Consider the following 18,313-nt stretch of genomic DNA (forward strand, 5'->3'; position numbering starts at 1 on the left):
GAGTTTGGCAGGAAAGCGGAATAAAAAGAAAATACACAAACATGCATTCCTATTTATCATGCTGACGAGTCTTCTGTGAAACAACATTATAAGATAAGTCGATCCTGGGTGTCAAATGATGGGTATCTTAGCACACAGCTTTTTTTTTTCTTCAAGTGAGTAAAAAATAGCTGCCGCTTGTCTGGCTCCTCCCCAGAGAGTATACAGACTGAGTTATGGCCCTATAATTATGTGCGGGAGTGAAAGTGTGTGTATGAATGAACGTGCTCCGTTTTAAAAGGCGTTTTATTGTAGTTGCTGTTTCTTCAGATTGTGGGCCGGGGAGCGGATCTCCCTTTATGGGTTTGCTGTTTCCTCTCCCAGAGAGCTCCCTGATACCCCGGGCAACTGAAGAGGCTGGCTCGCATTATACAGAGACACGTTTAGCTTCTGAAATAATCTAATAAAATAGAAAGAAAGAGAGAGAGAGAGAGAGATCAAGCAACCTCCAAAGTCGATGAGCTCATTCCCATTTTTCATCAGCATCTCCTGCATCATAATGAGCAGTGAATCTGTATGTGTGCACACAGTCAGATGGGTGGGAGAGAGCAGCCGTCTTGAAGACTTCCCTGCAGCCAAACTCTTTGATGTCTTAGTCACACTGGACTGACAGGGACTCATCTCCACTGGTGACCCCCCTCAGCCCTGACCTTACACCTCCAGGGGGTCAGGTCCCTCAGCTTTAGGCCCCTTCGAGCCAATTAACCCCTGAACTGAGATCAATTAACCCTTTCACACAAGGGCCAGCAGATAACACTCCATGCATTATTAGCAGGTGCAGAAAAAAACACCAGATCAAAGGGTTTAAGATGGGCTGATCCGAGACAAAATAACACTGATAGAAAAGGGTCTGACCTGGTGACAGACAGATACAGACCAGGTCTTCTTCTGTGGTGGTTGTCGGATTGAAGCGGAGGCTGCAGAGGAAGAAGAGCAAATGGAAAGACTCAGCGAGATGGACGGAGCGAGAGAAACTCATCTATGAGTCTAATTAAGCAGAAATGGAGCTGTAGGGAGCCAGGGGACCTGCGTAGTGATATCTTGCATTTCACTCCATTAACCTGCTCCTAATGAACTGTGTGTTATTGGGGGAAGTCTTTATCAATCACACCCCACTGGGGTGACGGTCACTGGTTCATTGGGGCTCACAGAGAACGTCGATACTCATCGGCGGGGCTACGGATCACAGGCCGACCTGTGGGGAGGACAAACAATCTGACTGTAACAAAGCCTGAGTGAGACTCAGGCTTTGTGACAAATTCCTGTCGCTGCAGCTTCAACATCCTCAGCTACCATATGACACAGGAGTTCGGTGCTGTTGTGACAAGCAAAACGCACCCAGTCTTTCCCAATCAATGATTTTCACCCGCCCATCGTGATGATTATACTTAATGACAGGCTTGGTGATGAGAAATGCCTACAATGTTGTCAGAGGATTAGTGAGGCAGACTGAACAAAAATGATGTCAGATATATTGGTTAGGGATTGGAAAATAGAGGCAGATGCACTCATACAAGTGGAACAGATGTTTATTGTTGTGAAGCTACTGGTTATTGATTCTAATTGTGTTTTTCTTGATTGTACGCAGAATGAATTGAGTGGATGTGATCAGAGAAAGTGGCTGAAAGAGAGAAGAGAAGGAGGGAGATGCTGGGTAGGTGGAGAGAGATAGAGATAAGGGAGGGGGGAAAGAGAGATAAAAGGGGGGGAGAGAGAGAAGAGATTTAGTGGCTAGAAAAGAGGAGATAGGCACACAAGAGAGAGAGAGAGAGAGAGAGAGAGAGAGAGAGAGAGAGAGAGAGAGAGAGAGAGAGAGAGAGGGTAGAAACTGTTAAAACGTGTGTTCTCTCTTGCCAGTCTCAGCATCGCTCAGTTTCTGCAGGAGGCTGCAGCTCCATCACTCCTGGATCTCCACTGGCACCAATGACCAGATAGCATCTACTCACTTCCCAGTCAACCCACTTCACTCTGAGCTGGGATATCTTTGTTTGTTTGCATGGAATGATAACAGCCTACCCGCACATTCATGGATTTCTCATACCACAACTAATTTGACTCAAACCCGGGATTGGTAAAAAAAAAAAAAAAAAAAAAAAAAAAAAAAAAAAATAGGCAAAAAGGGGGGACTCCAAGTGGTTTCCACCGGTGTTTTAGGTTTGTGGAAGCTGCAGTTGAGCTCTGCCTTGGACATGGGACCGTGCGTCAGCCGAGAGGGATCCGGTGCCGGAGGAAGAACATCTTCCTGAAGGAGGAAAAACCCGTGTGCGGGAGTTTTGTTTTACATTTTTTGTATATTTGCTACCGGGGAGGGGGAGCTGTGGGTTTTACGCGCCGGAATGATGCGTCCCAACCACGGCTTCATCCTGCTCCTCCTCAACGGAACCGCTTGTTTGGTAAGGAAAGAGTGGGAGTGGGGAAAAAGTCGCACTGTAGTCTTTACGCGTCTTGCTCCGATTTACCTTTTATTAACCATGTAACACTTCGTAGCCTACCTGCGTCACGAGGAACGGCGAGGTGTCTGCACCCCCATTTGCACCATAAACTTACAAACTAGAGAATATAAGTATACTAAAATTCTGCTGACAAACATGTTGAAACGGTAACCGAGAGCTGAGATGATGCTGGTTAAAATGATACATCACCAGACGTGCAGGTCATTTGCGTTTCTTGCCGAGATGCAGAGATAATTCTCGACTGCTGTGCTCATATTTCCTGCTTCCAAACGCATTTGTGCTGATGTCTTGGGCTATTTTGGTGCTAACTTAAAATTCTGAAGTAAATAACATTCACGTTGACCGTGCTCGGCTCAGGTACAGCGGGTGCGCTATCACTATTCCCGGCGGAGACTCGTGCTGGCAGCGCTTAAGCGCACCGTGCCGCCGGTGTCCATCTACAGTGTGCGTGATTTAGAGCCACATCAGCCTTTTAACCCAATATTCAGTCTACATGTTTGGGTGACTTGAAGGTATGTAACTGCACACGAAAGTCACAAATTCCACCTAAATGATTACACGGAAAGTGAACATGTGTCTTAAATCAATTAAACTGCAGGCAGGTGTTTCCAGCTTTTTTCTAAAGCAAGAAAAGAGGCAAAAGCTAAAAGTGTACTTCATTACACACAACTTGTGTGCGCCATTTGGCTTAAAATAAAGAACTTAGACACAGAATATGTTTCATCAGATGTATATGTAGCAAACAGTGCAACCATGTGGTTGTAGAATAATGCACATGTGGTTATACTGCATGATACTTACTAGGATCTATAAGACAGAGAGGATGGAGTACTACTTCACAAAGATGAGGCAAACTGCTCTTCTTAGTTCAGTCTTTATTCTGAAGACTCTCAGCGTCTTGTTAGATATGATTAAATACAGGATTTACACTGTGGGTGGGGAGATAACTTTGAACTGAATGCAAATTCTCATCACAACCTCTATTCTCTATTGTGCTAACTAATAATGAATTAGGTAATACTAAAAACCTAACCTAAATACACCGTAGGTACCTTCCCTAAGGACCTCCACTGACCTATAACACCAGATGTGTAAACATGAACTGTTCTGCAGTCTTAATGAATATCTCCAGCATTACATAACCATACTATCAAATTTGGATCACCCACTCCTCCTTTCATGTACGCTCGCAAGATTTATTAAAAAGCAGCCTTTAATGAGAAATCAGCTCTTGATTCACATGAGAAAACTTGAACACCCTTCTGCTCGGAAACCCCTGGGCTGAGTATCACAGGGCCCAGGAAATGAGCAAGCTCCCAAAAAAATAATAATACCAAAAAAAAAATGTCAGTGCAGTGGAAATATTCAAGTGAAGTTGAGTGCTTGTTTGATGCGCCCGTTTGTGTCAGCATCCCTGAAAGGATGACCTTGTGGTTTTCACATTAAAGTATTCAGGTGCTCACAGGGAAGCGATGGGCCTTTTGGTGATTTGAGGTCTGACAGACAGGTCTTGTTAAAGACTAAACACACACAGATTTATTTAGTCGGGAGACAGCTGTTTCAACAGATCTGAGAGAGAAGAGACCACACGCTGACTTAAAATTTGGGGGATGAGTGCCTTTTCAGTCATTGTATAACTAGATACAAGAGTGTGGGATAATAGGCTTAACACTGGCTCTTGCGTTGTCTTGGTTCTGGGAGCTGCAGGGCTACAGCCTATTGTAACCCAAAAGGTCTGCGGCTAATGATAATGATAATATAATTGGGCCTTTTCCTCCCTCTCCAGACCATGTATCTATGAAAAATGTACATGACGTCCCTCAGCAGGAGATCTTGGGTAATTCATTAGCCCTGTGACATTGATAAATTATGGAGCAATTAATAAATGAAGTAACTTTTTATTATACAACAGCTTCGTGATTAATAATCGTATAAGCCTACAATGCATTAAAATTCGATTTGGATGATTTTCTGTTGTAATAGCTCCGCAATTCCCAGAGAGGGTTTGGGTCTCGAGGGGCCTTTACCAAATGACTGCTAATATAGACGACAATTAACACAAGGTGCCACTCCGGTTGTTGTTTATGTGATGAATGATGTGTCTCAAATGTTAATTATTCTCTGTATTTGAATGGAGGGTTGTGAATAATATAAACCATCTCAGTTGCATAATTGACTGCTTGAGAAATTATGTTTATTTTTGGCAGCGGTTAGAGTTATTTTTCTTCTGTGGTGTTCGGCAAGCTGACTGCATTTGTTTTAACGAACTAAGTGGCTAATATGCATATATCAGGATAATAATAATCTGTGGGATAGTTTGAAATTTAGTGTCCTTTCACTTGCGGCCAGTTGTTCGTATAGCAGAGCCAAGATGTTAAATATAGCTGCAATTAACGCTTATATTCATTACCAATTAATCCGCTTTTTAATTTAATAATTAATGGCTCATCGTTTGGTGTAGAACATGTCAGAAAATTGTGAAAAGTGCTAATCAGCAAGCGTCACATTTAAGAAGCTGGAATATCAAATGTTTGATTTTTGCTAGAAAGATTACCTAAATGATAAATCAATTGTTTTAGATCTAATATAAAAGTTGGAGTCTTTTTAAGGGCAATATATTAATGAACAGATGCAGCAGATGCAAGGTGAACTGAGCTCACACAATATGCAGAGGAATGTTATAGGAGAGACTTTGACACATTTAAGATAGAGCGGGTACACTAAAGAGTGGTGATGAGGGAAGTGAAAGGAGGCGTGGATAAAGAGCTAAAAAAAGGAATAAGTTAAAAATCTGCCTCAGAGGTTTATACACCTCATTGACAGTCATCACAGATTCTTTCTTCCCTTTGCACAAAAGCATCCAAGAAAATGCACTTAATCCACATATAATTACAGCTGCAGCAGTATGGCTCAACCATTCACAGCACAAGGTTTACAATCTGAATCCACACACCAGCTGCTGAAATCTGGGAGGGCTGAGGTCAACAATCTAAATCACAACCAATAGAAGAATGAAGTGCAACAGAACAGGGCATTGAACCCGACTGCCCCAGTGAACTCCCTCTCCCCTGCAATTACTCCAAAATCACACCACTTTTCCGAGAAGCAAATATTCATTCTTAATCAACATCAGTCTGGTCATTTCAAATAGGTAAAAGGTTTTAAATGTATTTATACTTTCACTCAGCACTCTACAAGGAGACACAAATGTTTGTGCCTAATACACGCCATCAAAAGAGCTTATTAATTATAGAATTCGGACCTTGCATGTGCTGTAACCTTCATGTGTCGATGAAGATCGCTGGGGATGCAGGCGCTCGGCTCTTCATACATCCTCATGGTGAGCTCACAGCTGCTCTTTCACACAGGTAGCCTCTCTGTGGCCATGAGAGACAGGACGGCTTTATACTCCCTCTGATTGCTTTCAGTGCACATGCAGACGCTGACCATCGTGCCCGATAGCTGAATTTCACCTCCGGAGCCCTGAACAGAATGTCGGTTTTTGCAGATTGAATTTAAATGAAGACATTTGTATATATCCCAAGGTTTCTGTGCGTGGAGGTAGTCTGAATATGTGAAGAAAACATTACACTTGTATGAATTTGCAAACAAGGATCCAGTGCTGTTACAGTGTTTTCCACTTTTACCTTCACCCTCTATTTGACATTGCCATCAGCAAGGAAACAAGCACTTATTTAATACGTCAATTATATACAAACACTTTTCTTACATTGAAAGCCTCACGGAGCCAAAATCCCTTTCATGACAAAGAGGGCATTGTGATCAGGCTGTACAGAGAGCACCACAGCAATGGGACGCTTGAATCATAACATAGTTCAACGACTGAGACAACAAAAGGCACAATCGAAGCAAAAGTGCCTGTAGTTTGTCTGGAAACAGCACGGTGCAACAATGCACAAACACACACTGTGCAAACCTGAGTATTTGAGTGTAAAAGATTAAAAAGCAGCGGCTGCCCTGCAATAATTCTCTGCCATCTCTCTTTTGGCCAGTCACAAAGCCTTAGATTCATGCTTCTTAGGGTACCTGTCCTCCTGGCAGGCCGGCTGACCTTGTCCACCCACATACATCCCCGGTGAAGCAGAAATACCACCTTAATCCTGAGAAAACAAATAGAAAAAACTCACTGTCTGATATTGCACGCAGACACAAATGTGAGACAGCAGCAGCAGCAGAGTGAATTCATTTTTTTTGTTTTGTTTTGGGCTTCCTCGCTCTCTTGAGTCTACCTCTTTGCCATCACTGTTGCAATCTGCATGTCAGAGCTCATAAGCTTCCACTCTCCACCTCACATCCCACACAGATGCAGGAAACCCAAAACTCATTCATAATTGTAACATTTCTATCATAAGGGAGAGTTGGGCTGCAGAACCACAGTGGAAGCAGACAGACAGTTTATTGTGCTGACGACATCTGTCCCCTTCTTTCCCCCATAAGGGGGTGATTTGAGAGGGATGGTTATGATGTCATGGCATCTTCATCATGAGGAGCACAATCATTTTGTCAGCCATTGTTATAACGATTGCAGTAAATGTCTTAGAGTTTTATCTTGTGTATGATACAGTAACCACAATGGTGCCCATTTATAGAGCAGCAATGATTAGTTGACAGTCAAACAAAAATGTCAAACATTTTCCTCTTCCAGCTTCTCAAAATGTGTTTTTTCTGTCTTATAGTCAAATGTATATCTTTAGGTTTTAGACTGTTAGTGGGACAAAACAAGCAAAAAGTGTACTGCACATTTTAGAGATAAAACTAAATTACTGAATTAATCAAGAAAATAATCGTCAGTTATTTAGATATATAGATAATACAACTAGTTCTTGATTGCAACCATACCCATTGTACCAGTTCTGCCATGGTCATTGTTTTTATGAATTCCTCAAAGTGCACATTGTTCAGTTTATACATTATCATTTCAAAAACACTCAGCTTCGGCCATGACATTTATGAATGCCAACTACTTGTACCCTTTTATTGTGGATCTGCATTTATGAAAGAATTTCACTCAGCAGAGACGTGAGTTAGAGTGGACAATAATTCATTACATGGTGCATGATAAGATGAATGGACCCCACCGTGACGTAGTCTAGTCGAGACTGGTGGTGAAGGGAGTTGGATGATGATCTAATGATGGGATATGGGGCAGGACGATGCACGGGATATGATGGGGGAGGATGGTCGCATCGGTTCGTGCTGACATGACAACTGACAGCTGCAGAGAGGAAAATAGTTTTCCTAATTTGACAGCAACGATATGATTGGCTGAGGGAGATCGTGGAAAAATCTGGTTGGTTTAACTTGGAATGAACATCCATAGTGAGCTGAGACAGAGACTTCCACATAAGCTTCATTTGGTTTGTACAGATATCTGCATGATTGTTGTTTGACTCCTTAAATTGGGCGTATACTCTTGAAGCCACATAATTGCCCCCCTAGCTTATTTTGAGCTCTGCCAGCACATCTGGTGTACCTGTATGATTGGGTTTTAAGCTATTTCACTCAAGCCTTTTTTTTTTACGTTGATTTCTTTTTTTGTATTGATTAAATAAACAACCCAACAATGAGCAATCATAAAAACAACACATAAACACGAAGAAGCGGTGAATGAGCAGGGCTGCTGGTGTTATAATGGACAACCTCGTGGCCTCCTGCCTGTGGTGTAAAACAGCTTGAGTTATGCACAACCACAGCAAGAGTGACCCCAGAGGTGCACCCCCTTCCCTCCTGACCACCCGCTGAGGAAGCCGGCAGGGGAACGCCTGTCCTCCTCCCCACCACCTCCCCTCCTCCCCCCTCAGGCTCCCAGCAGCCCCACAGACAGAGAGAGACAGAGAGTCTGAGAGAGACGGACAGAGAGGAAAGCATGCTCTCTGACACACTGACAGCCCTTCAAAGTGAAGCGCCGAGCTGTCCTGAGACAGAACATGTTGTCTGCTCAAAACCAGCACAATTTATTGTGGCATTGCTCTCTGGGAGACTGCAGGGGAGAGAGAGCAGATCCTAGAAGACTATCTGTAGGTTTGTCTGCTGGTTCGGATAGTGGAAGGTGGATTACAGTGCACAGCTTAAAGAAAAATGACTCGTCGCCTTGGGTAGAATGAGTGGGTATAACTCCCAGGGGATCCAGATAAAGATGCGCTTGACTTTCACATGAAGGAATAACTAAGGGTGGGAAAATCCATAACAGACGTTTTAATTTCAGAGAGCTTCTGCTCTGCTGTAACTGACAATAAAGTAGTTTTACTGCGTTGTGAAAATGTTATGGAAAGTGTCAATATAGAATGAAATTTTCATCTTTTCAAGTAGGCATCCAAACAATATTAGAAAAGGCGCTGTGGGACTAGGGGACGTGGGTTTATTTGAAGGGGGGAACATCAGGCTGTCAGTGCAGTTTAACACTGAAGGAAACTCAGGCTTTTCTGATGCCGCAGGCTCTGAGGATCATGCTGACCTCATCGTGGTGTGACTGGAGCCGCTGGATACCACATCAGGATGAGGCCGGGGAGCAAGAGCCCATTTATATTCTCTCACAATCTGTAAACAGTCTGTTCTGCATGAATGAACATGTAGTGTGCAGCCCACCAGCGTGTTGCCCAGTGACGGTACAGTGATTTTCAGGGTCAGAGTGGTGCACATGTCCAGACAAGGCCCGCTGAGGGTCTTTTGGGGGTTTCCAATTAAAGCAGCACACAGCCAAAGGGATATGGCCAAGCTTGAAAAAAGTACTGTTTCAAGTACGATAAATGGATAATACAAACATTTATTTCTTTGTTGCAGAGTAATTTCTGAATTGAATTGAGAATGTATTTCCTTGGAATATAGGACAGCAATTATCTCAACCTTTATTTATCCAGCAGTTATTCCCTTCACGGTCACCCTGTGAGGAGCCGTAGTGTTTTCTATTTATTTGGAAAGGTTCGCTGACCGTAAGCACAAACAGATCTTTTTGTCAGTTCATTAAAAAGTAACATGTTCACCACACTGGTACCTGTGTTGTAAGGTCTTGGTTAGGTTTAGGCAACATTAGCTGTTCAGTTAATGCAACGTATCATTTTGTGGGATATCTACGAATTACGGTGCATTCTTTTTCGATATGCTGGATGAGACCAGCCTGGTTAATGTTCAGGAAAGATTGCATTCATGGTTATAAGAAACCAACATTGACTCTTGGAAGGAGACACAGTATGACCACAGTATGCAGCGTCAAAGTCACATTCTGTGTTGGTCCAAACATCCATCCTCAACTTCCTCACTTTATTAGCAGGATAACAACAGCACACAACATTCGGTTAACGAATTAGAACAATTGCCGTCATCTTTATGGAGCAGTTAGTGCTAGAGGTCACTTGTCACTTGACACATTGTTTTTAAGAGCTCGAACAATGTTGTTTCCTCTGTTGACGTCCTAATGCTGATGAGATGGACTGCAGTTCACACCTGTTGTCAGGATGCGTGTCAAATGTTTCACGAGTAAGCACTTGTGATCAGATTTCACTTCCCTGCTCACATTTGGTGTTATCCGTTAAAGAATGCTGCTAAACAGAAAAAAAAGTTAGACTTCAGCTAAAGAAGCAGATTGCTGCGTTGGTTTGGTGCTTCGCTGTTGTCAGAGCAGTGTGGCAGGTCGCAGTCCTATATGTTGCAGCCTGCAAAGCTAAGCAGAGCTTCAAACCTATTAGAGATGCTTTGCATTTGTGTTCACCATACAAATGTGAACACATCTGTCAACCACATCCATATTTAAAGGTGCCCACTAAACAGCCTTTCAGTGCTACTTTCAACATTAATCTGTTCACACAGTTACACTTTTGTTGCATTTTTTGTTGGGAATTGAAACTTGTTACCGTTCAGCTATTCGTGCTTTCAAGTTCTATGTGTCAAAATCCAACAGAAAGACTGGAGCATTAAGTCAGACAACCGGCCTTGATAAGACGGCACTCAATTGAAGCTTCTCATACCTGAACCTCCATTAGACAAGGGCAGCGTCCTTCCAGCTTTTACTAGACAGGTGTGAATGATGTAGCAGCGCTTTAATCAGCTCTGCCTCATCAGTGCAGGCTTTGTTTCCTGCTCCCTGGAGCCAAATTGAGGAGAACCTGGGAGGAACAGTCCCCTCTGCTCCCTCCTTGCACCGCCAACTTGTCAATATCCTGTTAATGTAAAAAGTTTGATAGTCAATTCAGAGCCTGGCTTCTCTCTGAGCATTCAAAATGAGCCCAACTCCACTGGGACCACACAACTGAACCTGTCCAAAATGAGCCGGGAAAGCAGGTGGAGGATGAAAGAATAGATCGGGACAAGAGTTTAGAATAAAAAGATTCAGTGTCGAGAGTTTGTTCACTGACTGCAGATCTAAGCTCCAGTGACCCCCAAGAAGCTGGAGTAAATTATTCATTAAGAGTCAAATGGCTTGTTTCTTGTGAAATTACCTTTCTCTCCCTCACCTCTTCTTGGATCTACACTAGCCAGAAGAATAATTAGTTATAAGGGCACAGCCATTTTCAGACTTTAATCATGTAACAGAGAAGTCTCCTGCAGTGAGCATATTGGATCTGGAAACAGGGAGAGCAGACAGAGAGAAAAAAAAAGAATAAAGCATTGACGAACACTTAAGAAATCTGAGCTGCCTGGGTCTTTAATTAAAAATTGATGTCATATTATAGATGACGAAAATGTTCAATTCAACAGCCAAAGGAAAATGGAGTGCTTATTGAACTTGTCAGATCCCCATGACAAGCACATGCTTTCAGCCCTGCTGGGTGGCTCTACAGCAAGATTCCTCTGTATTATTCAGTTCATTTACTTTAATCCAGATTACAAATCCATAAAAATACAACTTCAAACTCAGAACAAACATCACACCAAAGACATACATACAGTACACAGTCTAGTAAGCATGTTTTTAATAACCTGAATAGTCTGAAGCTTAAATAAATGTTTTATGTCATGTAACCTGCTACATGTGACCTAAACATTTAAATATTGTCACATACAAAATCTATTTTTAATCTTCATTTCTAGATGTCTTTTTACCGGCCAGTATAAAAATGGTGCTTATTGTGATACATATATAACAGTAAAGAAGTAATACAAACAATAGAAATAGAAATATCAGTAAGAAAGAAAGAAAAAACAGAACCTTGCACCTCAGGCTAAAATTACTGTTCATCTACTTTTTATTTTCTTGGTAATTAGGCCTATTTCTGCAATAACTTGGGGGCAGCATTGTCAAGACTGCACATTTCCATTTATTATATACACTGGTGAAATAAATATTTGATCCATTACTCCATTAATACACTAATACAACAATGTAAAATGCCATTACAGGTGCAAGTCAAAATGCTTTATAAATCTGCAAAAGCTGGGTTCTTGACCACTCGGGGGCAGCGTAAACGAGTTGTAAATAGAATGTCACCTTTTAAGTAAATACACTGAACTTTTTAACAAAGGTTGTCTATTTACAGAGCAACATTAGCATTCATTTGAAGTCGTGTTTTTGGCAACCTCATGTAAATCCAATATTCACTCTCTTTTTAGCTCTAGTTTGGTCTCTACCAACTCCAAATATCTGGCTCTTTAGCTGTTTAATGCTCCACTATGTTCACCAGTTATTCACTTTTTTGACACTATAAGAGTGGTGCGACTGAACCAAATCAGCAAAGCTCTGGGCCAAAAAAACAAAACGAGCTGAGAGACACTCAATCGCTCTGAGGGGAACTGCAAAGTCAGATGACGATTCTCTGTCGGTTCATCACTTTGAAGGACCAAATTTCACAATGAGCATGGCTTTTTTATCTATTGTTATTTTTAAAAAGTACTGTTAAATAATGCTTAAATTAATTCATTGCTTGGTCTATTTAATTAAAATGTTGTAATGCCCAAGGTGATCAAATTGCTTGTTTTGTCCAATCAACCATCTGAAACCCAAATAAGTTTGATTAACAATCATACAAAAAGGGAACAAACAGCAAATTCTTATTTTCTTTTTGCCAGAAAAATTACTTTAACGATGAATCATCAATCAATAATTGTTTTAGCTCCAGTCTCCACCTCTTTGAAGTAAAAAATGTGCAGCTCTTGGAGGGATGTCTGCAACCTTCATTCAAATCAACCAGTATAGTCTGAATGATCAAACTGAAGTGGGAGTCTAATCTTGGAACAACATCCTTTGGTTGACACACTGGTCTGTCACCCCTCCGCTGCTTCTGTGAGAGTTATGGCACTGGTTTGGGCTAAGTGGCTCGCTGATCTCTCTGCTGCATTATGGCCGTAGTGTGCCTCTGTCACTGGGGGAAAGGGGTTAAAACGGTGTACCTGTCACTGTAACAGGCTGATTATTGCCTGTGGAGCTGGCAGGCTTGTGAAGATCCCTCCCCTCCCCACACTCCCTGCTGGGAGAGAGGCCTGGGGCCTGTGCTCACTGAGGCTGAATGACTCACAATTACCACAGCGACGGAGCCTGCAGCCACCTCCCATCTTCTCCAGCCGTTTCACTGACTCACTTAGCGCACATGACAAATGACAAAATCACCCCGAACCTCCGCCCCCTCACTAAGACCTGATTGCCCATCGCCCACACTTTGCCTACAGTACTTAAAGCTGGGATACATCTTGCCAAGCTTCATAAAACAAAACTAACTTAGTCTGAAAGTAACTTCTGGACTTTTAAAAGCAACATTTTTCGATGTTACACGACGTAGTTGGTGCATATTTTAGTATGGCAGAGTGAACAGTTAACCTTTGACATTAAAGCTGCAATTGTTGAAATACAAAAAATTTTAAACCCAACAAAACACTTTACACGGGTAACTGAAAAATAGATATTATTTGAGATGCATCGTCAAAGGATGACTTCTTGTACTGTGTTTTAAATATGAAAGCAAGTGGGTGGTATAAATACCCGAAGCACACCACATTAGTGCTCAACTGTTAACAAAAAGATGTTGAGGTGTGCATGCTAAAATGTGAGAATATTCCACCACAGTGAAGCAATGCATTCATCTTGTAACATTGTGAAAACAACAGTGAACTCAGGGTTTTCCTACACCATCTCAACTTGCTTACATTGCACAAGTGGAAGGAGAGAAGCATGCTGATAGTTAAATCTTACACTTCATATACTTCCCCAGTTAAATGCAGAGTGGCGAGAGAGTTGTAGCAGTATGCAGTTTTTCAGAGTGGAGTGTAAAACTAGTGATTGTTATAATATTTAATGATGAAAAATAACTTATGTGCTGCAGTAGAACATGTTACCTCTGCGAGCTCAGCGATGCAGTGATTGTCCACTAGATCTCCTGGGGTTTGAAAACTGGCAAAAAGTATCTAAAAAGTGATACTACACATTATTTACCTGAAGAAATTAAACCACAACTGCATTTAAAAGCATCACAGTGGGGTGGACAACAGTATGTGTGCTCTCACTGCAGTAATAATTGCAGCTCTGGCTCAGTTTTCAGTTCTTTTTATCAGAGCCACATTAAGCCCATTTTAAAATTTGTCTTTGACAATGATGCTGCACACTGAATCTGACACCTCCTGCATTGCCAGACATTTAAATCTTCTGTTCAACAATAGCACACGGCACACTTCATCCCCCCTACTGCAGCTTGGCCTCTCAGGCTTTCTAATGAAGACTGTGCAAAAGAGAGGGAGGCATGCCTTGCTCAATATGTAAGTTACTGCATAGGTTTCTGCAATATGTTTTTGCGCAGATACGAGTGTTGGCGCCATCTGAGAGTCACTCTAGATAAGCGGCGGTGTTGGCAAAATGATCAGGATCTTAAAAGCAAGGGGCAGTTTTATAGAAATCAAGAGTGACATATTTTTCAAGAACCCTAAAGGGCCTTTTTGTTGGACACCGCAGGGCTCTTAAGTGTTATCTGGGGAGGCAGGCAGAGTGCTAGCCTCTGTGCTGCGAAGAGAAATCAAACACAAACTAGTCCTTCAATAAGAGCAGTGGGGAATGGTGTATTTGTCATCAAAGTCATCCTGCCCGGCCTCAACTCCCCCTCTGAAAGAAACTAAGATCTGAAATCTGAAAAGATAAAAAACAATATGTCTTCAGCTTATCCAATTTTTTTTTGTTCATAATTAATGACTTTGGGATTCTCAAAGAAACTATGAGAACTATCTGATTCAAAAGGGAGGAGTATTTGTCAAGGCAGTTATTGGCCCCCGTGGGGAGACTGAAGGATCTGAGCATCAGTGTAGCGTAACAGCAGACAGGTAACTAGAGGAGAGGGTGCCTGGCTTCTAACACCCTCATGGTAATAGGGCCAGATTAGAGGAAGAGGGGGGTCCTCTCATCTGAGTCCAAACTCCAGACCACAACCACATCAGCGGGAATCCTCGCAAAGGCAGTTGAAATGCGATACACATTGTTATGAAAGGAAATACATGTTTTTAGAGAGACAGACAATCAATACCGCTGACTGACTGCAGCGCGAGTGAACAAATCTGAGATGGATTGAAAACCCTGCATAAAATGGAATAAAAATGAGTCAGACTTAATAATCCTGACTAAGCCTGTATAAGGAAGCCCTTGCAGTCAAGACAGTAGATGGATCAGAGCACAGACAGGAGTGCATGAATTATGCATCATCTTAAAATCTCTGCGGGTAGAGCGCACATACACAAACTTATCCCGCATTTGCATCACTTATTGTTCACGTTTACAACTCAAAATTCAAAAAACGACGCGTGGGTTTGTGTGTGTCCTCCCCTGCCCATATCCAAAGGACACAATAATGCTGTTGACTTCTATGGTGCATTAGACACAACAAGCTACCTGTTAATAGATCATTACCGTTAAATAATTACCCATTACTTTGCTCTTACACTCACACACTCGTCACAAATCTACTGCTGAGCACAGCAGCACTGTCTTATCTCCCTCCCTCCCCTTCCCCTCCCCTCAGCTGATGTTAACATCTGACAGCTTTGTGTGTGTGCCGATACAGACTCTTTTCTTTAATTAAAAAAGTCTTAATTGGACATTACACTTTATTCTTCAGTCCCCCGCTTGCCCACCTCCCCTTCCACAAACACTTTGATCCTCCGACCAAATCTTTCGAGGCAATAATAGTTTCCCCTGTTTTTCAGCCTCACACCGCAGTGCTAAAGAAGCAAAAAGCTCGCAACACGGCTTGGTCTGCTCTCTACTTTGAGTTTCTTCCTTTAAGATTTTGTACAGGAACAATTTCTCTCCAATTAGATGATCTTCAAGTGACCTTATGTGACTTAATTTGACTGAAAATGAGATGAAACATTAATATGGCACCATGGATGTTTAGGGAATGTAGAAATGGTTCATCCAGACACTTTATGAGTACATAAATCAACCTCCAACCTCTGTTGTCAGAGAAACAACCTTAGAAAGCATTTCGTAATGACAGAGCTTTAGTGTTTTACAGGATTATAGACTTTGTAGAAAATTGTCCCCCCTCACAAATATTGATTAAACTGCCCAAGACCACAGGAGTAACGCACTTTATGTGAATTCAGTTTTGGTGTGGATTTTCTGTTTGAATCTGTTCTTTGATCCCACTGGCCTCAAAGGAGGCATACGATCCCATTACGAGGGAGCTTAGGGAATTACATTGGCTCTGTGAAAACTAGACATAAAGGAACATTTTCTCTCACGGCCGGGGTAAACAAAAGAATGTAATAATAGCAATACCTGCAAAATTTCAACCATTTATTTATATATATAACATTGATAGAATGTCATGGTTACTACCACTAGAGGTGTGAACAGTAAATTAAGTATCGATTAAGCCTTTAATTTGTTTTCTGTCCACGTTTTCTACCTTGCTGATAACTGCCCACTTTCTCTCTCTATTTTCTTCTCCAATCCCCACCTCCACCTCCTCTCTCTAGGTGGCCTTGGGTCAAGAAGACGACTCCTCCAGCCCCAAGAGCTCCTCAGACGACTCTTCCAAGACGGTGGGCCTCCTGAGCGGGCAGGCTCCCCTCTCGCCCCTGAGCCGCTGGATGCTTCACAGTAAGAGCAGAGCTGCTAACACCACCTCTCTGGAGCTGCCCTACCGCTCTCCGGTCCCTTTCTCCAAGCAGGAGTTTTCTAAACAGGAGTTCTGGGAGATGTTGGGGAGCGACCTGCTGAAACCCGACACCTCCAGCTCCAGGGTCAAGCGGCGGCCCATCGTTAAGACCGGCAAGTTCAAGAAGATGTTTGGCTGGGGAGACTTCTATTCCAATATCAAGACGGTGAGGCTTAACCTGCTGATCACCGGCAAGATTGTGGACCACGGTAACGGCACGTTCAGCGTCTACTTCCGCCACAACTCCACGGGCCAGGGCAACATCTCCGTCAGCCTGGTGCCACCTGTCAAGGCGGTGGAGTTTGACCTGGAGCGCCAGAGCGTGGTCTATCCAAAGGACTCAAAGATCTTCAACTGCCGTGTGGACTATGAGAAGGTGGATCGCAGCAAGCGCACCTCGCTGTGCAACTACGACCCGTCCAAGACCTGCTTCCAGGAGCAGATTCAGAGCCACGTGTCCTGGATTTGCTCAAAGCCTTTCAAGGTCATCTGTATCTACATTTCCTTCTACAGCACGGACTACCGCCTGGTCCAGAAGGTTTGCCCGGACTACAACTACCATAACGAGATGCCCTACCTGCCCTCGGGCTAGACTTGGAGGGCGGAGGAGAGGTGGGAGGGGAGAGGAAATGGGGGGTGAGTCGGAGTGACTGCAACACATGAGGAGGAAACCAGGGCTGTGAATCGTCCTAAATGCCATTGTGGCAGCAAGACACCTTAAACTAAAAACCCCTCTCTGTAGCCTGACTATTGTAAGATGTAAAAACATATATGCAAAACAAAAACGACAGTATGCAGATAATGAGGCATTTGGAATGCGTAACTGCAGCATTCATTAACTGGACTGGTGGTGAAAATCAAACACGCACATTCTTACCTCAATCCAGTTTCCAAATGCCAACTTCTCGCCAGCTAACTCTCTTTTCCATTAAGTCATTTGTGAATGTGGTCTGAATGTCCTTTTAATCGCCCTTTACTATATCGCTCTCTTTTGAAAAGTCACAAGGCAGCATTTTCAGTGAAAGCGTTCATTTAAATGCTGTGATACGAGTCACTGGAGTGTTGTATACAAATTCAGACTTATTACAAACATATTACAGCGTTTCACATCACACGCTGTAAATGATAAAAACAAAGTGTGTTTTTCTCACAAAGAGCAGATGAATAAAGTGTAAACAGCCACACGATCATTTAGGTTACATTTGGGTATTTTTAAAGGGCATCTTTTTTGATGTGAACTTTAAGTCCACCCCAAAACAAGTTCCTCTTCCTACCCGTCGCTGTCCATTGTCAATGTGTAGTTTACGTTTGCAGCCTGCCAAATCAAATCACAATCTCTGAGTTATGTCAACTGAATTTCAATAAAAGAGGGATGAGAGGAAGGGAGAGAAAAAATTTGAAAAAAAAAATTGCAAGAAAAAAGTAAAAATCAAGGATACGACACAGAGCCCACCCAACAGTACGAGACCAAAACAACACTAAGATCTAGACAAAGAGAAAAAAAAAGGCAAACCATACCCCTTAAGAGAGAGAGAGAGAGAGCAGAAGAGACTGGGCAAGCTAGATACGTCAGAGAGAGAGAGAGAGAGAGAGAGAGAGAGAGACAGAGAGACAGAGAGAGAGAGAGAGAGAGAGAGAGAGAGAGAGAGAGAGAGAGAGAGAGAGAGAGAGAGAGAGAGACAGAGAGACAGAGAGAGAGAGAGAGAGAGAGAGAGAGAGACAGAGAGACAGAGA

At 42.6% G+C, this 18,313-nt stretch overlaps 1 protein-coding gene across 1 annotated transcript; it reads left to right on the forward strand.

The window, feature by feature from the left end:
* The first annotated feature begins 1,854 nt into the window (after positions 1-1,854).
* LOC137878345 (neurexophilin-1) lies at positions 1,855-17,978 on the forward strand. Its single transcript, XM_068718624.1, has 2 exons — positions 1,855-2,432; positions 16,398-17,978. Exons 1-2 carry the CDS (start codon positions 2,376-2,378, stop codon positions 17,169-17,171), a joined length of 831 nt encoding a protein of 276 aa, XP_068574725.1. The 5' UTR covers positions 1,855-2,375; the 3' UTR covers positions 17,172-17,978.
* Positions 17,979-18,313: the final 335 nt, after the last annotated feature.

Source organism: Cebidichthys violaceus, unplaced genomic scaffold (assembly GCF_023349555.1).
Source record: "Cebidichthys violaceus isolate CVI_PGR_0920_01 unplaced genomic scaffold, fCebVio1.0.p SCAF_23, whole genome shotgun sequence".
NCBI lineage: Eukaryota > Metazoa > Chordata > Actinopteri > Perciformes > Stichaeidae > Cebidichthys > Cebidichthys violaceus.